Genomic DNA, 23114 nt, shown 5'->3' with positions numbered 1-23114 from the left:
ACAGCCAGCCAGAAGAGCGATGAAGAGTTAAGGCATATTTATGCAAACATTTTTGAGGAGAACATCTCAAGTTACCATTCCTGCAGGCTGCTGGAGGCAGGCTGCTGGCACAACTGCCTTCTGCAACCAGCTACCAATTCTGCTCTTCCAGAATAGCAGCCACTGTTAAAGCCATTAAGACCAAACATTTCCAGATCAATTCATCTACACAATTTATGTACAACTCAAACATTAATAGTAAACCCTTCTGAATATAAAAAAATACCTTGCTATTTCAGAAAATTCCTTCAACTTCAAGCACAATTATCAAAGAAACACCAACCTAATAAAAAGATGAGCTTTCTTACAAATCTCAAACATGCTTAGTATCACCGATGAAAAGTTTTAATATATTAGGCATTGTGCTGTAACAAAATTGTTCTTTTATACTTCAGATTAGATATATTTATTTTTAAAGTTTACTATATAACCATTTACATATTAATAAAAACAGTATTAGCTTAGAAAACTAGGTCTTTTAAAATTTCTTACAGCTGTGCTCCTAAAATCCAGCATAAACCATCAGCAGAGACTATCCAAATTACTGCAGAACAAGTTTCTTATTCTAATTGCTGCATTCATTTTGCAGCTTCTATTATAACAGTGTGCGTTTTATATGAATGTGAGAACCTTCCTTTTTAAAGTGAATTTTGGGAAAGCTGTGTGAAAAAAAGGGTGGCTTCAGTTTTAATCAGGATTATCAAATACAAACTGTGATGCTGCCAAGACAAATGGTACAAGAACTTATAAGACTAGTTCTAAAACAGTTTGCATGCTTACACTGCTTCTAGGTATTAGTGAAACACTTCACCAACTTCACCACCACAACACAAAAGTACTTCTAAAAATTGCTGGCAAAAATAGCAAGAAACATTGAGTTGTTACAATGAAGTTCACTGATCTGATGGACAGTGAATATACTGAACAAAATAATTCAATTCCCATCATGTCAACAAGCTGATCCCACTCCCTTCATGATCACCGGAACAAGCACAAGGGAAAGGAAATACACCACCGGGACCAGCGACAGGGACCACATGCTACTCTCAGTAGCAGCCCATACTGAGATCATATGAATTAACTCTGAAACCACACTTTCAATCTCTGTTTCTTTCTATACCAAAGCTTTCTAATCCATTTCCATCCATATGTTTAGCAAACTCTTCCAGGTTAATCATGTGAATAGAAAAAGGATCACAGTGTTTGTGTGACACCTAGTAAGGGATTTCTGACCCTCACTTTAAGAGCACTGCCTTAAAGTGAGAGCAAGAACATTCTTCATATTGTCAACTCCAACAAGCCGCTCTGTTGAATTTTACCCATGATAATTAACACACCGTGCTACTCTGAAGGACAGCTTGATACCAAGTGAGACTAGCACATACTGGCTGAAGAAATCTATTCTCAAGTTGACTCACACCATTTTTTTTTTTTATTAGTTGCAGAATGTAATCAGAATTCTCGTTTTGTTTAACTGCAGCTGGCAAATAATCAGCTCTTTCATGACAGTAAAAACCATTTCCCAGAAATGAAATGGAAATGTTCAAATACAGCTTAGATAACTGACCAAGAAAACATCTTCATAAAAAGCACCCTCAAATTCAGGCTTCTACTTATAAATAGGATCACAAATAAATAGTAGATAGCTTATATGTAGTGTAGTGAAACTTGGTTTTACTGTTAGGATTATTTTTTTTTGTCAGGACTGAGGCCTAAAAAGGTTATGTTATCAATTTACTGTGCTGCCCTTTCAACTGTAGTTTCACATATATTAAATTACACCAAAAGAGGTTAGTCTTGTTAATTCTCCATCCTTATGTTCTGCTTGAAAGGATAAATGATTAGTAAAGGTTGTAACCTCAGACTCTGTTCAGCCAATATGGGAACATCTTAATTGCCTTTCATTTCAGATGTGCCTTCTGATCTAAATTATGTACATAATTAAGACTAGCAATAACCATCTGTCTGCCAGTGATTCTACACAAAAAGATTATATAGATAAAGGATCATTCAAATTCACATACATTTAAATGTAGTTGGACTTAGAGCAAGAAAAGAGAAAAATTGGAGGGGAAAAAAAGAAAAAAGGATGTACCCAAGCATTTCACCTTGTTCCCCTGCCTTCCTTCTCCAGATCCTGAATTCTATTTATTTTAGTATCAAAATCAAATTGAGTTGACCCTCAGTCTCAAAACATAGCTATTTCCATGCTGTTTCACAGTTGCCCTTTAAGTTTTAGATAGGAACACGAAGAGTTTGACAAAGAAGCATTCGAAAATTTGAGAATGAAATATTCAAGAATGCAAACTAGCTTTAGCAAAAGATGCTTCTGTTACAAACTGAAACAATTCTTCCCCTTCCCAGGTGGAAGGAAATTATTCTGAGATAAGGATAAATACTTAGTTTCCCACATTTCAATCCCTGACAGCAAGGTTTCCCCTCCTTCCTGGCACTGCATATAGAAGTAACTAAATAGATTTCAAAAATATTTACTGGGGAAGTAGCTAACAATATGGACATTTGCACATTACTCAGGAATAGGAGCAGGATAGACAAAGAACCATGTCTGAAGATTGTGTACGACTAAGAATCAGAAGGGGCAGGGGGGTGATGATTAAAGGTTGCAAATTCCAACTCAGTAAAATACTGACTTTTTTTGTCTAGCATCTTGGAAAATGCTTTATTTAATTAAGAGAGTAATCAATTATAACTGTAGAATCCACCAACAGGTAGCTTGTCTTACCAAAATAATACAGTTAACTTACCAAAGAATGAGAGATAATAAAACAGTCCTCTTTGTCCCAGAAAGTTTCAAACTATACTCTTCCAATACTTCACATTGGCAACTGCGAATAAAAAGACAGTACTTTAAAACATGAACCTTAATTTGAAAAAAAACCAACCACTTCTTAAATAGCTAGCAACTCATACAAGAAACTCAACTGTTATGTTAGTTTGTCTTAATTAAAGCAGAAAAGTAAAAAGTATAACTACTACAGGAGTCGTAACTACTGAGATCTTAACATGCCCAAAGAGGGAATTCAACGATTGGACTCTGACAACATGGTTAAGGGCTCTTTTCTGGTAAAGAACAGTTCAGAAGTCATGGCCACAAAGCAGTTCAAATTTTTTTTAAACTTCTTTGGTACACAGAAATAAATAAAAAAAATAAAATTACTTAGCAATAGAGGCCACAGGAGGGCTCTTTTATTGAAGTTCCAATTAGTTTTGTACTGATCTTCGAAAGTGTTTTTTAATTTTACACTAAAATTAGCTTTTTCCCCCCAAGAAAGCAGATGAAAACCTCCAAACAGTGGTTATTGCCTAAGTACTTTTGGACAAAGCTGCAAAAAAGCCAAGGTGAACAGCAATGCTCATATGATACCATTCCTCCCAGACCTATCTTTTTTACTTTCCAAGTGCTGTACAAAGTTATTTCCTCAAAAATAAATTTAAGTATTGTGTCACAAAAACATATTTGTCAAAAAAATTATATGGAGAAAATATCTCATTTGCTTCATTCCTATGCAGTCACTTCAGTAGGTATTCACAGATGTCTTCTATAGCATCTGAATGACTGCTGGGACACAAAGTTCTATACTAAAATATCCAAACCCTAAAATTCAAGTTCCAGACTAAAACCAACCATTCCTAAAGCATGCAAGCAGCCAAACTGATGGAATACCACTCCCTTTTATCCAGTGTACCAGAAGATTTGTTCTTCACAATAACTTGGAAGCTATCCCAATAGCATGCTGCATGTGCCTGGAAAAGTCTAGCTTCTATAAACATAATCCTGCTGCTAGAAATAGTTTGCCTGTACTCTGATGTGCCACAACTAGTGATAATTTTCACATTCTGGTCCATTAAAAAAAAAAAAAATCTCTATTTTGCATTTATTGTGTCCTTTAGTTTATGGCTTATGACAGGGAAAAAATAAAAATACTTTCAGTACACAAAAAAGTATGTGTAATTTTAGGACTAACATAGTAGAAAGAAATAGTTTTAAAAGTACAAACTGAGATGCATCAAGCAAAAGAAATTCTAACATTTCATATGGTAGACATACTTCAGGGAAATCTCATATCTACATTCAGCTGTTATTTAAAAGAACTGTGACATTAGGATGGTCTGCTTTAACAGAAAATACCCTATGAATGGTTACAGCTGTTAAAAACCTCAGCTAATCATGAATTACAATTTTATAAAATAGTTTCTAAAAGCAACATTTGGTTACCTGCAACAGAGGTCAACTTTTTTTATTATTTTAAAGTATCTCTCAACCAACAAGCCAAATGCCAATTCCAATAGCTTTATAGGTTGATAATATGGCACACGAAGCAGAAAGGACAGAGTTTTACTTTGAGGTACCAGCTTGATCATGCAACAAGTTCAACTTTACAGCTGCTCGGTTGTACAAAGTCACCTTTGACAGGAATAATTAGCAAGCTTATTAAACAACAACAACAAAAAGCTATGAAGGCAGACTACGCAACTCTAGAATGACTCTTTAGAGAGAGTTTTCTGGCCATGTCCTTGCTTTTTAAAAGGCAAGATACACAGTAGACTTATTTTGTGTAGTTTAGGTCCAAGAAAAAAAACCTTCACAAAATCTGCAACAAGCTTTTTATTGAATTTAATGAGGTTTGGAAGAAGCCACTGAGTCTCAAGAGTTTTATAGAGAAGTTTAAAAACAGGAGAAAAATGTTCCAATATAAGCGTTAATAATTCCGCTTTACTCCTGCCAGTATTCAGAAAACACTTCACGAGACGCTCATCAGCATTCCTCTTGCATGGCTGCTAGTCACAGATAAGGACCTCAAATGTTATCACTTCCTAAGTCAACAACTTGTGCCAAACTAAAAAAAAAAAAAAAGCTGACTGTAAGAAGAAACATTGCTATGAATTCTACTACCATCTCAAAACCACTAATTACTTAAGGGAGAAGCAATTCCAAGTACTGGTGTATAACTGCTTAATTAATACAGCTAAGCACATCTAAGTTTGTGCCCCTGAGGAGGGCAATACAGCCTCCCCCTCTGTGTGCTCCCACCATTTCCTTTGCATTAGCTCTTCTGTTTGATCCACAAAGAACAGATTCAGCACTATTAGGAAAGCAAAAGGTAGAAGATAAAGGGAACAGGACCATTTCAGTAAATCCTGCGAAGTCAAACTTGTCTACTAAAGGAATTGGCTTTGCACCATCTTTCTTATTAGGCTGTCACATTCTCATAGCTGGTTTGGTTTAGATTTTCTTATTTAAGCACAGGTGCTGAAGGACATATTAACATTGCCTAATTTTAAATATGTAAGAAGTCATTATGCCATAGGGCTCCAGTACTTAAGGTGATGTGAACAGGAACACTTAAGCTAAACTTTTGCTTTGAAACATCTTCTTAGGATCCTTCCTTGTTGACTATTTTGGGAACCTGGCCATTAGGTGAACACTTTAACTAGCACACAGGTCTTGCCTCCACTGTTTTTTCTTGGAAGATGCTATGGAAAAGTAGAGTAGTGGGATGATATATCAATCATACTGTAATAGTGAAACACAAGTAATATAATAGCGGGGGAAAAGTCAGAATAATGGTTTCCAAGTTGTAGAATTTCCATCCCTGGAGATAGTCCAAACCTGACCAGCCCTTGAACAACCCAATCCAACATCCAAGTTGGCACTACTCTGAGCAGGGTGTTGGACTACATGACCTCCAATCTAAATTATATGAGTCTGTGACAATGTTTTTCTTGACTTTTTTTTTTAAATTAAAACACTGGCAAAATAGCTAGGAAAAACACTCTTGATAAGTTTTAATAAACTTGTTTATTTAAGCAGGAGATTGGAAAGTTGTCACTTTAGTTTCTTAGGTGAAAGGCTGTATCTAGCAAGAACAGAAGAGGTATCATTTGATAAGCATAAAGTAAAATGACAGAAGATAATAGCAGCTCTGGAAAAAAAAAAACCAAATACAAATTTTCTCTAGCCACAGACAAAGCTAGCCTCATAAAGATGTAGACAAACCAAACCAAACTTTATTGTGGTAACTGACTATTTTGAAGGTGTATTTTCTCCTCCCTTTGCTGAAATACGGCATTTCTGCACTGGTTATGCCACACCATGTCACAACCTTAGTATTACACAAGCACAGCTTCTGATTAAAAGTTCTCTATTTCTGTTTACATTTCTAGCTTTGCAACATTACTGCTCCCATATAACCTAGCTTTGCAGTGGCTGAACCTCCTCTTGCACCATATTATCACACACCATTTCATCACCTTTTTGTTTGGCCGCTTTCTGCTCAGCTTTAGCTCACACTGGCTATAGATTATTCTTTTCCTCCTCCTTCCTTTTTATGTTCTTCCTAGTGGATTTTTGCTCGCTTTCCCCCAAAACTATTTTTACCCTATTCTTAGTGTGCTAAGGAATAGGAATGGAGTGCTACTATCAGCTACCTACCACTTGGGGTGATGCAGTTAGCTTGTGGCTGAGCTAAAATACACAGAGGGGATGAGAGCATTGGGACTGCTACCCTGAATACAGGCGCTCCTGAGGCTAGATAGTGTAAGGTTACTGCTTAAGAGAGTTTTAAAACATGTACACAGAGAAGCAGCAATGCTGATCTTCAGGGAGGTATTTTCTGGTTTCTACTGCCATGTATCCTCTCTATCATACACTGCACCAGATTAAGTTACATAATTTCCAGTTTGGAAAGCTGCTGAATATGAAGAAGCATACCCACCAATACTCAAATGCATGACAGAGTAAGCAGATATCAACAGCCATACTGAATATCTCATTCCTGTAAGACAGGCGGGAAGTGTCCTACAACAGAGCATTTTGAAAGTGTCTTATTCCATTTTTCTGTTCTACCTGTGCTTCTATGAGTGAAAAATAAAATTAATTATAAGAGACCAAAGCATCAAAAAAGTTTTGTCAACATCTGTCACTGCACTGACTCATACCTTAATGGTAAGTAATTTAGTTTCCTGTGGAACCCTTTGCAGGTAGGCATATTAGTTACCTTCATCTTTGCACTCAGAAGAGGCATTAATCTGCTTTTAAAGCAGTTTAAGCTGATTATCTTTGCATACTAGTTAAAAAAAATCATTTCTTACACTCTTCAAGAATTAAATGCAGAAGCAACAGTTCAAAGTTAAAATGAAAAACATCTCAAACAGTAAGCAAAGCTTGAAATGGCAAAAGAATGCAGTAGGCAAGGCAGTAGAAGCACTTCTGAGACTGTGGCTATCTAATTGCTAATGGTAATAAAGAGAAATTTGATCTTGCATTAAGAAAGGTCCATTTTTTCCATAATGGACATAAAAAAATAAAAATCAGTGGAACTTAAAGTGAATACTATAATCCCACCTAAAGACTTTTTTAGGAAAGTGTTTCTGAATAAAAGATTATATATCAATATTCTCCTTCACGGATCTCAAAACCACCCTGGTCAAAAGACCACAGCAAGCTTGAAAACAAAATCTGACAAAAATGTCACTTTTTCTTATAAGATTTCCGTTTCTTTTCTTTGAATTCCTTTTTCATTTGGATAAAACCCTGAGATTCAAACACTGCAATTGTTCATACATAAGCCTGGATACAATTTACACATCAGAGATCTTCCAATGAACGACTGGAAATTTAAAGCTCAAATTAATAACCCATTCTGTCATTTTCCTTTTATTTCAGTTACTCCATATTCCTCAATTTTACGTGCATGACAGACAAGTAACATCAACCAAGAAGGATCAATGAGCTACACAGATCGGTCTGAACTGTGCAGAGATCTGCAAGGATGGGATCTGAATCTAGTAGTCAGATATGAAAGCTGACAGGACACAGAACACTGACCAGGGCCTGAGCTGGTGGAAACTCAGTAGACTTGTGTAGGTTCCAAGCTAGTAAGTTGACCAAGTATGCTGGGGAGGGGATATTATGTCAAAAGATAACCAAAGAGCCATGAAAAGTAGTGCAATATTAGATTGAAGTTACAAAACAGAAAAAGCAAGTGAGCAAGACCGAGACCAGGCAGCAGAAGTTTTCATTTGAAATAGCAGAACAGAGTAAGGGAATAATTTGCTCCTCATACATCCCATTTTTCCACTAAGGTCCTTACAGCCCATTTACCATGAGTCACACCCCCTCCCCTATTTCTTCCTTTCTGGAAGGCAACAAACAAATAGGGATAAGAGGCTGTTAATCAAAAGTCTCAAAGGTTTTACTCATCCTCCCAAACTACCTATTCGTCCCCCTTCCCTCTGGTAACATTTTGCTTTAACTCAGTCCTTTCTGTTAACTGAATGAGTACTGGAAAGAGGCAGCTGCTGTTCTATGAGAGTGGCATTACACAACAGCTATCAAGACAGGCTCCTTACATGTTCTATTTTATTGACAGTCAATGCAACACTAAAGAGATCTACAACTAATTAAAAAAAGAGAAAGTTTTGAAAATAGGAAGAACCAAGAAGCAAATTTGATTTGAAGACTCCTTTGGAGTTTCAAGTTACACTCCCATGAGATTTTTTTTTCCCCATTGAACTACTTTAGGACCATGTACATGCAGTTACAGCTATTAGCTCCTAAGTGTGTTAAGTTGACCTCATTTTCACCACACTTTGTCTGGCACAAAGCTTTTAAAACCTCTAACAAAACACCACTCAATGCTTTTGTCATAAGACAACTTCATTGCAATACCAAGTACCTGCTCTATGAATAAACATCTATTTCTCAAAGCATGAAGTAGGTTAAGTTATTATAAAGTGTCCGTAACAGGAAACTCATCCCCCCCCAAGAGGCTCAGAGCAATAGCACTGATCATCTACACAGGTGGGAGCAGGCAGGACACAGAAAAGTCTGTTTTCTGTTATCAAGGCTTATAACAACACATCACTTTTATTGCACACCTTGCACAATGCAATTATGGACTACAATTTTAATCCATTAATTCTTAAATCGCATTCAAAAAACTGTTCTGTCAAGGAGCCCATTTGAGTAAGATGCATATCCACCTTCACCATCTTCATCTAGGAATAAGCGGCTATTTGACAGGCTCAGTGTTCAATGACTTAGTGGACTATCTTATACAAATGTGAAAGTTAATCATTTCAAATGGCCTAACACTAGCCTTTGGTAAAATTGTGGCACACTCCAAAAATGTTTTTTTTTTTTAGTGTGACACTTAAGGTGGGTTTGCTTTAAAATAGACTACATTTGCATTCCCTGAAACATGAGCCATCAGACAGGGTACTGCTCCCATACTCCCCAACAAAATGTTCCCCTTCCTTACCTTACACCAACTCTGACATTTCAGACCCCTCATGACATAATCCAACTCCTAGATGCAAAACAAAACTAATCCAGAAAGAAGTCAAATTATGGAACCACTACTCTAGTGTTGTATATGTTGTTTGCTTCCAGAGCAGATTCTGATAAAAGCATAGCCTGGAAGCAACTGCATGACACTTAGAATTTAGAGAATTTGAGGCAGCTTAAGAATCACTTCAACACCTGCAGGAGTGACATTTTCTGTACAGAACTAGTCAATTAGCTTGCTCATCTCTTAGACGACTACTTAGATATTTATTTCTCAAAGCATTAAGCAGGCTAAGTTTAAACAGCAGAGGTTACAGTTCAAATACCAACTACCCTCAAAAAGCCCTGATTTGCATTAGAGCTATTAAGCATACAACTGTATTCTGTTGTACCAACAGGAACTGAAGTTGTCTTTAGGTATTACACACAGCAATATTTCTGCCTGCATCCATGAACTCAGGGATGAAGAGCTAGTCTCTTCCAACCAACCATGGCAGGGGATAAGTATGTTTGATCACAGCATTAGTACTCCTGCTTATTTACAGTATAAAATAGTGAATTCAATACAAGAAAAGCACTGAGTTCAGGTCTTTCTTTATTAGTACATGCAAAACAAGCCTGGTAACAATTGAATCAAATAATCATATTGAAAGAGCTGACCTAGGTAGAGAGCCAGCTTTTAGTCATAAGAGACCCCTTGTTATGAACTTACCACCTAAATTTCATGTTTGAGTTAATCAAGGATCAGGCTAGCTTTTCTAGGATCATAAACAGCTGTTTTCTAGAGGACACTCCAAGTACTTGTTTGGGCATCATCCACAAGACTGCCAAGACATCAACAGCACTCACTGTTCAACCAGCCACTTAATATGTGTAAATACTGTAAGGCAAAAGTCAAATTGTGACATAAAACCATGTGTGCTTGTGCATGATAAGGAGACCAGCAAGAGCTAGGTAAGGAAACACTAGCAGCTTGACTATAAGGAATTTTCTGCTAGCTCCTATTTAGACAGCAAGTTACAGTTTTAAAGCCAGACACATGATTTACCAGGTTACTGTCCTCTTTACATTTGAGCAGCTAACCCCTTCCAGACTAGAACAAACAGGTTATTGCATCAATCCATTTCCAGTCAAGTTTTCTACAGAGGGAGAAAAGACTCACACTAGCATTGTCCTTCAGCTAGGCACAGCAGTGAAGAGCTTTGGCTCCCTACACGTATTAAGACATACACACAACTCAGATGCCTTCCCCAATTAAAGGAGGCTTCCTGTATTTAGATCACAAGGGACAAACAAACTGGTTTGGCTAAACTACCAGCACACTGCCTCCAAGAAACCTGCTACTTGATGTCCTTTCTTTGGTCAGCTGATTCAGTTCACTAGAGCCAGGAGAAAAAGCAGGACAAGCAAATACCAAGAAAATATCCTATAATTAAATCACTTTAGTATCTTCCAAATATTAAGACTGTTGTTTATTCCCATCTTTTTCCACTCATGGAAAGTCAGTTACTTTCAGAAGCAGCAAATGTAACTGGCAAAATACTACTTTCCATTTGCAAGTTGCACTTAAATAAGACCTGGAGATGGGACTCCACCACTAAAATAAGAGGCAAGCAAAGAAAGATAAAAGATAGTCTTTGAAAGGGTCCTACAAACATACGCAGAAAAAGGACACTGAGCCATCCGCATATCGAACTACAGTTGAGGAGCTCTGAAGAGCCATGACTGCATCTCACTTGAGAGCCTAATCAAATACCAAGGACTTTAACCACATTTGTACATGGCCCTTCTTTGCTGTGCGAAACAGGAGGCACAGTCGTCTTGCAGCTCAAGATTGCCTAAAGAAATTTGAAGCTAGTCTTAATGTGTTTCAATTTCCGTAACTAGTTTCGAGGATCAATTACATACATTATGAGTATCTAGTATTAAGTACAGAGGTCTTCAATAGACTAGTTAATTTTGTCATACTGCAAAATGTATTCCTCTAAAGGCACAACCGTGGTGTTTTAGAACCAGTTGATTCTATTATGTAAATTTTTAAGCTTACTTATTTTTAAGTCCAGCAGCCCTCCAGCTACTAAGCCAAGGTAGTATGCTACGCAACCATCTTGTTCAAATCTTGAACATGTCAAGAGCAAGAACAATTACAGTTTCTAAAATCATGTTTCTAGACTACCCAGGGAGGCTGAGTTCAGTCATGACAACTCCCTAAAATCTTTTCTCTGTGTAACAACTTCCATAATACTGAAAGTATACAAGCTTGTCAGTTTACATTGTAGTTGCACAGACATTCAGAGCCAGGAAAGAATTTACTTGGATTAACAGAATATGCTTATCCTAAAAAAAAAAAAAAAAAAAACCAACAAACCAGCATGAAGCCAAAGTTAAATATATTTAGGCATTTCAGAGAGGCACCAAGGAAGGTTTTGTGGTTGTTTTTAAGGCACATGTGTATTAAAACACTGCATTTCAGTTAGAACTGAAATTAAGTTCTGCAATAGACTGCAACTCTGCTAGTAAAACAAGGTTTGATATATCTCTAGTTAATATTTACTAGCCACAGACCATGTCTCCCCTCCTCCCTTCTACATTTAAAATTAAAAATCCACTGACCTAAATGTTCAAGCTTCCTCAGGAGGGTACCAGCAGACATTTGCCTTATGTGGAAAAAGGAATCAATTCTGTATCGTAACTATATCTCCTTTGAAATCACTGTTTCAATGGCAAGATCAACCAACAGGAACCTGTTTCTCTAGGGAACATGAAGATTTAAGTCTGTATTTCCTACCTGCTCACTTAAATCAACCCACACTAAGCTCTGTATAGCTGGTTAGTTTTTACCAAAAAGAGGTATTACTCCAGGATCCTATTTTATACTAAATGCCCTTTAAAAAAAAAAAAGGCATGACAAATTAGTAATGCAAGATAGTACCAAGTGTCTGTATATACAGGCAAATGCATTCCTGCAACAGCTCAACACTCCTTAATCTACAGCAACCTTTGTTTCTAGTGTTGTTGTAGGAATGCATTTGCCTGTATATACAAACGCTTATGTCCTGGTGAACTCTAATGGGACTATCCAGAAGACGCTTTTCCCCAAAATTTGGTTTAGTGTGGATTCATTCAAGTCAGGCAATCCCCGATTTAAAGCCTCTCACTTATTTTCCCTAGAGAAACTCATTCATATCAGTAGATACAACAACAGCCTGAGAAGGAAGAACACTAATAATACAAAGAAGATAAGAAGCATTTTATCCTTTAGAGAACATTCACTCCCTCCTTGTGTGACTCAAAACAAACCTAGTTTACTAAAAGACTTGGCTGTAATTAAGAGATAAATCATTTTAAAGAAACAAAAAGTTTGGGCTCTTCCGCAAGTTACCTAAACACGATGCATCTACATCTTTCCCATAGGCACTGCAAAAGTGAGTGCAGTTCAACAGCTAATTCTGTCATTGATGCATCAGGTAAGGTAATTTTCATTTTAAGTACGGTTTAATCCCAGATTTAAAAAAGTGTACATCAGTATACAGGAAGCTTCAGTTATCCACTTTAATTTTGTTTTGCATTTGAATCATTATCAGCCAGCAAGACTTAACCTTTCTTTAATAAAATATAAAGATTTATAACCATCCTTACAGTAAATTTAGCATGTGCCCTTCAAGTTGTAGAGGGACATGCAAGAACATGTGCATTAGTCCACAAGCTATGAAAATAGTGCAAGTTACACATTTTTAACACTTCAATTCTTACCTGTGACTTGCAGATACCAAGCTTCACTTAAATGCACAGAAGTAGCATTGCACAGTAAAAATTAAGTAAGATCAACTAAATTAATCTATTTTTATTCTTTATCCTTCAACTTGAAGTACCTTCTGGTAACTGACTTAGTAGCAAAAACCCAAGTCTGTACTTATAGAATGCGAACTCAGAGATGTCCATCTTAAACCCATGAGGATAACATACTCAAGTTGCATTTGCTTAGATTCAAAAAGTAAATCATGAAAGTTTTGGCAAAAAAGTAGATTATAGCATAAATAAGGAGGAGTAAGAGGTTTAGTACTTGAGTTTTGTGTCCTAATTTACTGCTTTGCTCCTGATGAAATTAAATGGCAAAAACCCCTGACCTCAACTGACAACATCTTGTTTCATGATGCATAAGCAGGATGAAGCTGCTGGCAATGTGTGAAGACAATACTGAAACTCAGTTTGCTCAGGTACTCAAGGATCTCCTCAAAGATCTTACAAGGTGCCAACCTTGGTCAAAGTCCAAATAAAAAAAAGGCAGGAATTTCTTTCCTTCCCATAACTATAAAAATAAAAGCTGCCTGCAGTAAAGCTTGTTGTCAGGTCCTGGAAGACTGAACTTCACAGAAAGCTTTCCTTCTGAAAGAGACTCAAATTCAACACCAGAGATTTCTGTGCTGTTAAGAGTCACAGAACAAGATTCAATACTCAATTACAAAAAAAGAAAAAAAAAGTTACTTCTGCCCCTTTAGGTCCAAACAGGAAAGTATAAAGAACCAGGATAGATACAGATGCAAACAAATTCAGAACCATTTGGGTCGAATGGGACATATGAACATCAGTTAGTCCAAGCCCCTACTTGACACAGTTCCAATTAGATCAAGTTGCTCAAAAACTTGTCCAGCCAAGGTTTGAATATCACCAAGTATATTCTTCCTGGACAACGTGTTCCAATATTAAGGTTGGAATCTTAAACCAAGTTCAGAATAATACTCAAAGGCAAAGGAAGCCTTCACACTGAGCAAAACCAGGGAAAACGGCAAGGATAACAACAATGTTCAGAATACTTAAGTCTACCTCACTTTTATTGTAAGCCTTTATTTCAAGAGGTCATGCAGTTCATGTAAACACAAATCTACATGCGAAGACCAATCTAGAAGCAAATGCCCAGAGCTGGGATGAAAAAGCATTTGTAATTTAGGTAAGTAACAGCCCTCTGTAGGAACAACCTCAGTATTCAGGCCTTGTATTTCTGAAAGAGCCTGCATAGTTTTGCACATCTAGATTCAATGCCAAAAAATAGCCAAACTCCTTTCCTAGATGAAAGATTACATCTTTATGTAAGAAAGCTTACTTGGCAAGCTTAAATTAGTCTGTCAACCAAGTACAAGGATCCAAGGTATGCATGTTTTATTAAAAGTACCACATCTGTGTCATTAGCTTGGAAATAAAACATTTCTGCATCAGTTTCAGGTCCAGCTGACAGAACTGTTTTGAAAGTCTTCCCTGATGGTAGAAGCTTCCAGAATAACCAATGACATCCACAAACCAGCAGCTGCAGCCAAACTTCTACATTCAGTCTGAACAACTTAAAGCTTGACATGAACTGAAGATGTTTTTTTCCAGTTACCATTACCACAGGTGCTGAAAAACAGACCTTCCAAGAACAGGTAAGAAACAATGGCCTGTTTTGGCATTTTACTACTTCACATACAACAGCTCAAGAAGTCAGAGCACTGGTGTGTAAATGCAGCTGTAAGGGAAGAGATCCTTGACAGGGCAGGCACACTTTGGTGATGGATTTTTGGACTAGGTTGTTACACATTGCTGCACAATAAAGTAAATGAGAGGCAAAGCTGACAGCCTGAGACCCATGTTTTAAGGACAGAGTGGATATTTTCACTACTTATACATGCCATGGAAATCAACTTGTAATTGCATCTTAAAATGTCTATATATAAAAAGCATGGCGTGAAGAATTACACATTAGGAAATGTAAGCACTATGATCACCTGTGAAGCTTTAGCTCAGCTTCTCTTGGAGTATGTATGATCCCTAATTCCCTTCTCCATTCTTTCCTTCCCATAAAACCCCACCCTCACTCAGTGAACTAGGTGGACAATACTCCCTGAACCCAGAACTTTTCATTCTACTCATTTTTTTTAAACCTTGTAGTCAGTGCGGAGTTCTGAATCAAGTCAATCTTTCCTACACTGCTCATTTTATAGCACCTCTTCTGTTAAAGATCCTCAGTGCTTACCACAATTTTCACACTGTCCCATATGGTTAAGTGGTAGCAATGTATTTTTAAAAGGTTGAAAAACTAAGAGTTCAAGGCATCAGAAGGATCTTCTAGCTTTGGTACCCAGAACAGATGTCTAAATTCTAGTTCTTCAAATACTCCCAATTTTTATAGTATTCTGCTCTGTATTTGGGAAATACAACTCTACTAGCTGGGGGTCCCAGCTGCAGAGATGAGCACTGAGGCCTGGAGTTGTGTATTAACACCAAAACCATAAATCTACACACACCTGTAAAAGTCTCCAGTAACTTACTACCCAGCACCACAATCCACAACAGTGCAGGGACACATCTAGTTCTCCAGGATGGCAGTCACCTGAGTCACCAGACCACCACCTAGAACTTCTTCCCAGATAAAGTCACTACTCCCTCACCCCAGTGCTTCTACAAACACCAGGTAGTTTAAGATCTTAGTGGGCCACCTGGAAGCTCTAGATTTCTTCAGGTGTCCAAGACTACTGCAGCCTCTGCTTAAAATGATCTCAGTTATTACCTGTGGGGATGAACTACTGGTGCCAGTGCACTCACAGCAACAGTCAAAAGATCAGACAGTTTATTAGGCATCTGAATATCCAATAATCATTCCTCCCACAAACAGCTTAATCTGATTATATTAGTTTATTGGCTCAATTGCACAGCACTGAAATCTCTTTTGGAGGGAGATGAACTCCCTGGCAAGCCTTCAAAATAGAACAGTACTCACATTTGGTACAGTAGCTTCATCAACAGCCACAGCCATATTTATCAGGAAGCCCAGGTCATCAAGGACTCACATGAGCGCCAAAATGAGTCAATATATCCAATTCCCATAGCCTCCTTTAAAATGGTCAGCCCTAAAGGTAGGGGTAGAGTTGTCCAGTTTTATTATTTTCAACATAATGTTAGGGAAAATCCCTTAGCAAGTTAGGTAATCTTTCTCCCCTTTAAAGTTTTCTTGGAGTAGCATATGGCAGTTTAAGCTGACAAAACTGTGTACATGAGGGGGAAGCGTGCCTGACACTAACATTTAAGGGATATTCAAATTTTACACATGCTCAAGCTACATTAATGCTAAAACTAGAAACCAAACAAGGTTCAACAGGCTCTTGTACCAAATTATTTTATGCAAATCAGAAACAGCTGTCCTTCACCAAGATGCTTTTCCCTCCATATGCTTTTGTTGCACATTCCCAATTTATTTGTTGGGCTCCCATACCTGCCCTGAAGCACTGCAATGCTGAGCTGAACATCACCTTTCTGTACAGCCATTCAATATGATGCAGCCTCCACACTAAGGAAGACCTTCATCTGGCTTTGGGCACTAGTTATTTCTTCAGCAGCTTTAGAAGCAGGCTATTCTCCTTAAACCATTAAAGAAAAAGCCATTAAATTAGTTTTAAAGTCAGTATGTGTAATACACCACATGCCACCTGCCTCAGCGAGGCATCACTGTCATGCTTAAACTTCATCTGCCATAGCTTTAACTCTTGTTTATCTTATCAAAAGGATGTCATAAGTCTTATGCAAGTTCACCTCTAACATACTCATTACCCTCTTAGGAGCCATTGAATGAAATGTGAGTTAATGAATAACACAGTAGGAATTATTTCATTATCCCCATGGTGAAAGAGAGCCATCTAGTTCTTGGATATGATGTCAGACTTGAGAACCAGCCAGTAATACTTACTCAGGCTTCCACTGCTCAATCAACTGCTACACCAGTGGTGTTCACAGTGAAAGGCCTGCAGACTGCACTGACAGCTCAAGCAAGACTGCCAGAGCATGAAGCAAAGCTACCCTGATAGCAGCCTTAGGAACAATTAAAGCATGAAGTGAGAAATTGAAGCCTGTCATTTTGCTTCCAAAGAATGGAGGACAGGAGCAGGAGGTTTTTAAACGGTGTACATTTAATGTGTAGGCCTTGCACAGGTATGGAAATCAATGCAGTAATAGCATGTCAGCTCTTCACATTCTCCTCCTGCCTCATCTCCATTTTTAGAGTCTCAACCCCACTCCAAGTTACCACCTGTCTCTGGTACTACCTAAGTCAACCTGTTTACTGAACTCCATCAGAAACCCAAGACACTTTTAAAGGGAAGTCTGAAGCGAGGTATAGATCCTTCAGTCATTGGCAATCCTGTCTTCTGGTATTCAAGGCTACCTCACTTGCACTTTAAGTTAAAGTAATGCTTTTCACTATAGAACCTGATGCCTTATGACTTCAAGTAGATGTTCACTCCCCTGTGAAAAACACACCCATCTCCTGCTAGTACAGGTAAGATGGAGGACAACTGCAAGAAAGACTTCCTCAGCCTACTAAAGTCCTCCTTCAGGTCATCAAGACATTTGCCTGCAACAAAAAAAACCCCAGCTTTAGATTGCCTGAAGAGTTCATATGTTTAGAAGACTGTCTAGCTCTGCCAAGGAGACCAGGCAATTTAAGACCATGTTTAGAGAGATATTTTACTGATTTCATAACCATGAAAAGTCCATCCTCACCGATATCAGGACAGCTATGCTAGGCAGTGCCCTTCAGATAGTTGGACTCTTGGGATACATGTCCCTTCCCATCCAGAACATCCCTGTATTGCCTTTAAATTATGCAGTCAGAAGCAAGCTCAGAGACAAGCAGCAGACATTTGAACAGTTCATACCAATCCATTACAGAAGCTTGCAAGTACTCCTTACCAGGTATTCCCCTCTAACAACTTGACTGATGAGGAATAAACTAGTACACAGGCAAGCTAAAAACCTAAGAGGAAAAAAACCAGAAAGCCTGGGAAACCAAAGCTAGAAGATGGACTTCTCATGCAGATGGAAAAACAGAACTGTCTTCCTGACATGTCATACCCAATGAAAGAGCCCAACGCAAGCTTTGCAAGTGGTTTTTTCTACATGGACTGCAGAAACTGAGATGCAGTCTCTTTTGAAGGAGTCAGACTTTCCCATAACCTGCAGCTTGCAGTCACTTCTGAACAGCCACGCCTTACCGAGTTTGAGTAACACATCAAAAGCAAAGGATAATTGTACCATACTCTAAACCATATTGAAAGAAACACTATCTTCAAGCCTAGTGTGTGCTGTTCTGTCATTCTCACATGAGTATGCACATGTAAGATGTATTCATATTCAAGTCCTAGCATCACAAATTACTCCGTCAAGAATGCAATGCTGAAATATATTTAGAATGGTTCTGTTAATACAATAGCTAGCTTCCATAATGCCATTAAGGTATTCTAGACTCTAAAACCACTATTGTTCTGTAAGCATTCATGTTGAATTCTTCAATAATTGCTCAAAATACCTATGTTTAAGATACTGCCATGGGATTAGTATTGTAGCTGTAAAATTGATAGAAAATTCAGTAAGATAAACTATCAAAAGTTGGCTTTGGGCAAGTTTCTATTACACTAGCAGGTTCTGAACTGGGCTGGAACAGCATCAACACCCAGCTCTGTCAGTGAACAGCATCTCCCCACATGTGAAGAGTATCTGTGTGCAGGCACTGCCTGAGCCTTTGAGTCATCATCTCCACACAGGCACTTACTGCCAAGCTGAAATTCTTGAGGTGCTTACCCAGCAGCTAGTGCCCATTCACCTAGCAGCTGATCAGCAGAGCACACAGCTGTGCTTCAGCCTACAGAGCTGGAAATCAGTGCCTAAAGGTAAGCACAATAGTGCAGAGTGAGGTAAGAAACAAGTTTTTGAGATGGTATGCAATTTAAGAGGGTAATGGGATAGAACTGATGCCCTCACTTGTGAGGCTTGAAGCCTTAATAATTCTGACTTGTACAGTGATACTGCTTTAAGTTTAATCACATGCTTACATTCCCCACTGAGTCAGAGCTGTCCTTACACAAGCCATCATGACATCAAAGATCTTCAGAGCTTTTCAGTGGGGTCTTAAGAGGCTGTATCTATACTATTTCTACAGCAGCATTGGTTAACCAAGTTTTCATGCCAAGAAAACCACCAAAGCCATGTGCAGCCAAAAGAGATTAATCTTTTCTAGAAGCGTCCTTAGTGCCACATCCACACCAGCTGTACACAAAAACTGCCCTAGAGACCTGAAGTAAGATTCTTCTCACCTAAAGCCAGATTTCGTGTCTGACCTTGTCTCTTTTTAAAAAGGCCCACATTCTACCATTTATTGAGCAGTTCTTGCTTATTTTGGACGCCCACTTCAGCAGACAAACACATCCTTAATTCAACTGTGTAGTTTGGTGGGAGGACAGGACAGCAATATCCAAGTGTCCTTAACTCCGCAGTTTCCAGCTTAAATACATCTAGACAGAATCACTAGAAGGAAGTAAACAACATCATCCAGACTGTCTATGGAAACATCAGTAATTAAACGTACCTGCGCACCACATTCTTTAGTGATCAAATGTGAAGAACAAGCAGCTCACCAGACATTCCCTATATTAACATAACAAACAGCTGTTATCCTTAACAGCTGTAAAGCCACTACAATTATTCTTCCTACACACCCCAAGCTTTTTGCTAGCATTAAGTAGCTGCTTAAGTGAGTCAGTTAGAAAGTTGTTCTATCACCACCACTATTTTCTCAAAGCTTAAAAATTAAATCAAGTATTCCACTACTGGAATTTTCATTACCAGGAAGTTGCAATAATGCTTATTGCATTATGGTTATTGGTTTGTTCTCCCAATATAACTCAATCAGTTCAATGCTTTGAGTTAATTATTATTGCTTAACTAAGGTAAATACAAACAGAAGCCTGAAAGCATGAAATAACGAAACAAACAGTAGGAAGCAAAGCTCAACTACTTAAACTGAATACTTCATGATCACCTGCAAGTATCAGGGAAATTCTCACACAGCTATAATATGCATGAGAAATTTAAAGCCCTGATGATTAGGGCTTCAGAAAATGGCCACAAAATTATACAGCAAGGTAAAGACTCAGACTTTTTACTGTATCTAGATACACTTGGGATTAGCAATGAAAAAAGGTTTATCATAATATATAAAAGAAAGAACTAGAAACTGGATGCAATATTTCCAGGATATTCTGTCAGACTCTGATCCTCTCAGCAATAAAGCATAAATAAGCATGAATGATTCTCTGGAGAGTCCACCAAAACCCCAGAGATACTGGTTCTCTAAAGCTTGTTCTGCACTGACCAAAAAGTACCTTCAGTCATACTCTTTCTCTCATTCAATTGCTGGAAAGAAGATACAGCATCAAGGATCTGATGGAAGGCAGCAGTAACATTCAGCCCTGGCACAGCCTTATTTTATAAAAGGGCTAACAATTGGCAGACAGGTTTCACTGACTTATGCTGACAAGGTTGAACTTGGAACTGTCCAGACAAGTACTTCATTTGAAATTGCCCCTATGAGATGTTCAACCTACGGATGAAAGCCTTTGAACTAAGACAGCAGAAGTGACTTCTACAAAACAACGCGCTTCACTCAGCAAGAGCAGCATGCTAAGAAAATAAGTGAATAGACAACTAGAAAGTGATTCAGTGTCAGTCTTCCCACGAATAGCCAGGACAAAGTGCTTTTTGTTTCCACCTTTGAGATCTTGACAAATCAAAAATAGATTAAATGTGCTAGCAGACTAGCTTCTGCCTCCCAGACTGACACATGAACTCATGGAAATGATCTGCCAATACTCTGAAGTAACTTACACCAGAGCAAACACAGCAATGCATATGTTCTATTTTCCTTGTAAGAAGTTTGAAGCAAATCATGCCTTTTCAGTAAGCAGACAAGTAATCATTTTGCTTACAGTCAAGATAAAATAAAGCCTCAGAAATAAGAGCTAGGGGTCCTAACTGTATAGGTATTAAACAACATGAATAACAAAATGTTTAGTCATGTTAGAGCCAGGAGAAATATGTGCTTGAGTACAGTTACAAATTAAGGCTTTATTACCTCTAGGGACATGCTCTGAAATACATACATCTGTGTTTTGTATCTTTTTCATTTAACCTTGCTAAGTTCACCAGCATTGTTTTTTGCAGCTCAGTGACAAAAACAAGAGTTACTGAATAACTTTCCAGTATGAAGTTTCAGTGCATTAGTTCTCACTAGTGAAATACACAGCCACCTTAACATCCACAAATCCAACAACCCACTACTTCATAACCCACAAGTACTAAGCACATTCTATCTGTGGAAAACACATGAGCATTTATCAAGTAGCATATCAAATCTCACCGCAAATACTAAACAGAAACCAGCAATTCAACTGTTTCAGTTAACAATTAATAAAATAGCTCTGAGAGAAAGGAATGCATCTGCTTCCACTTCCTACATAAATCTTAAGTACAACTCAAGTAGCACCACAGCTATACAACCCAGTGCCAGACAGCAGCAGAGGCAAACCCTAGGAGCTGCACGTTCTGCAAGTGACACTTTCAAACTCAATTTGAGATATAGAACACTTTCAGGAGTTGCATTTTTGAGGGATAATTTGAAACCAGTAGTAATGGCTACCCTTTCAGCATTTAGGCATTCCTGTACCAGAAGTTCAGCCCAACAGCCCAGTGCCTCAAGGCAGACAGTATCCTTAGCTCCAGAGTTGCATGATCCACAAAGCAGCCCTATTACTCTGTACGTATCCCAGACTACAGCACACTAGCAGCACTCTACCTAGTGAAGGCTGTTGTAAGCCAGCAACTTTAGGATAGGGACCATTTTACCTACAGAAGCAAAATAAAGCACTGCAGAAGCATTTGTTAAATGCTTTACTTGCAGCACCCCCAGTCTAGAAGCACTGTATTAAAAATCCCCCTTCAGAGTATATCAGTCTAGTCATTCTGAACATGGCACTAAGACTGCAGGTTAAACTCAGAAGACGCAATGGGCTGATGCAACACAATCAAAGGTTAAGTTGCAGATTTCAACCTCAAATCTGACTGCAAGGAACAGTGTCACTTGTGACAAGGAGTTAAGATACTGGAAGAGAAAGAACCACGTTTGAGTTGTGATGAACTTACCTTAACTCCCATTCCACCAGCTCAGTATGAGCAACATTTCTGCAAAAAACTTTACACCAAGCTACCTCAAAATAATAAGAACGGATATAATTCAAGCCTACTGTTTTACACAAAAAATCTGCTGCTACTCCTTTTGAAAATTCAGTGAGGCTTGAAAGTAGGGCAAACCCAACTAGTCAAATTAGAAGACTTATTCCCTGCTTCAGAATTGAAGCCTTCAGACCCTACCATTCAACCTACTTCATCACCAAACACTTCATTTTTAAGATATTCCATATACCCAGTACATGTTATAGTATTCACCCAGCCTATTTTGTTTAGATGAGACATTAGTAAGGACTTTTCCCCATTCTTCCCCCAAAAGAAAGCCTGTAAAATTGGCATCAGATACAACGTAAAATACATCAGTCCCAAGATAAAGCTAAAGTTAAACACTCTTCATCTCAGAAGTACTTGGACAAATCTCCAGGATTTCACAGACAAAAACTCACCAGCAGACCAACTCTTAAATCCTAATTTAGAAGTTCAAAGCTGTACATAAAGCTGAAGAATGAAAAAGGTGTAACAAGATAGGCACAGCTGTTTTTTTTGCTACAGGTCACATTTACTTCTTTCTGTTAAAGGAAAAACTTACCTACCCAGTAAGTTTAGAGTGACACACACCTTGGTATTTAAATAACTGAGATCTAGAGATGTAGGACATAGGTGAATAAGAGCTAACTCTTTAAACAAATGCAGGTTTTAACAGGATAAATTCCTGTCCTAT

The 23114-nt window shown here is 38.1% G+C and overlaps 1 protein-coding gene across 8 annotated transcripts in view; it reads right to left on the bottom strand.

Moving 5' to 3' along the window:
- MTMR3 (myotubularin related protein 3) overlaps nt 1–23114 on the bottom strand; it is an 86929-nt gene that overhangs the window by 51311 nt on the left and 12504 nt on the right. For 2 of the 8 annotated variants that reach the window (XM_030026823.2, XM_030026824.2), the window contains one exon: nt 2805–2885. The exons of 1 other annotated variant lie outside the window; for it this stretch is intronic. Coding sequence is in view for 1 of the 7 variants with exons in the window: in XM_041125748.1 (XP_040981682.1) it covers nt 76–78 (3 nt within the window). In the remaining 6 variants the exon portion in view is untranslated. Of the gene's footprint in view, nt 1–75; nt 166–2804; nt 2886–2982; nt 3002–3685; nt 3705–10061; nt 10178–16100; nt 16200–23114 lie in introns of those variants that run through there. 5 more of the 8 variants (XM_041125746.1, XM_041125747.1, XM_030026825.2 and 2 more) reach the window with 5 other exon arrangements.

Source organism: Aquila chrysaetos, chromosome 9 (genome assembly GCF_900496995.4).
Source record: "Aquila chrysaetos chrysaetos chromosome 9, bAquChr1.4, whole genome shotgun sequence".
Lineage (NCBI taxonomy): Eukaryota > Metazoa > Chordata > Aves > Accipitriformes > Accipitridae > Aquila > Aquila chrysaetos.
The sequence above is the reverse complement of the archived record's forward strand: the minus strand, read 5'-3'. Positions and strand labels throughout refer to the sequence as shown.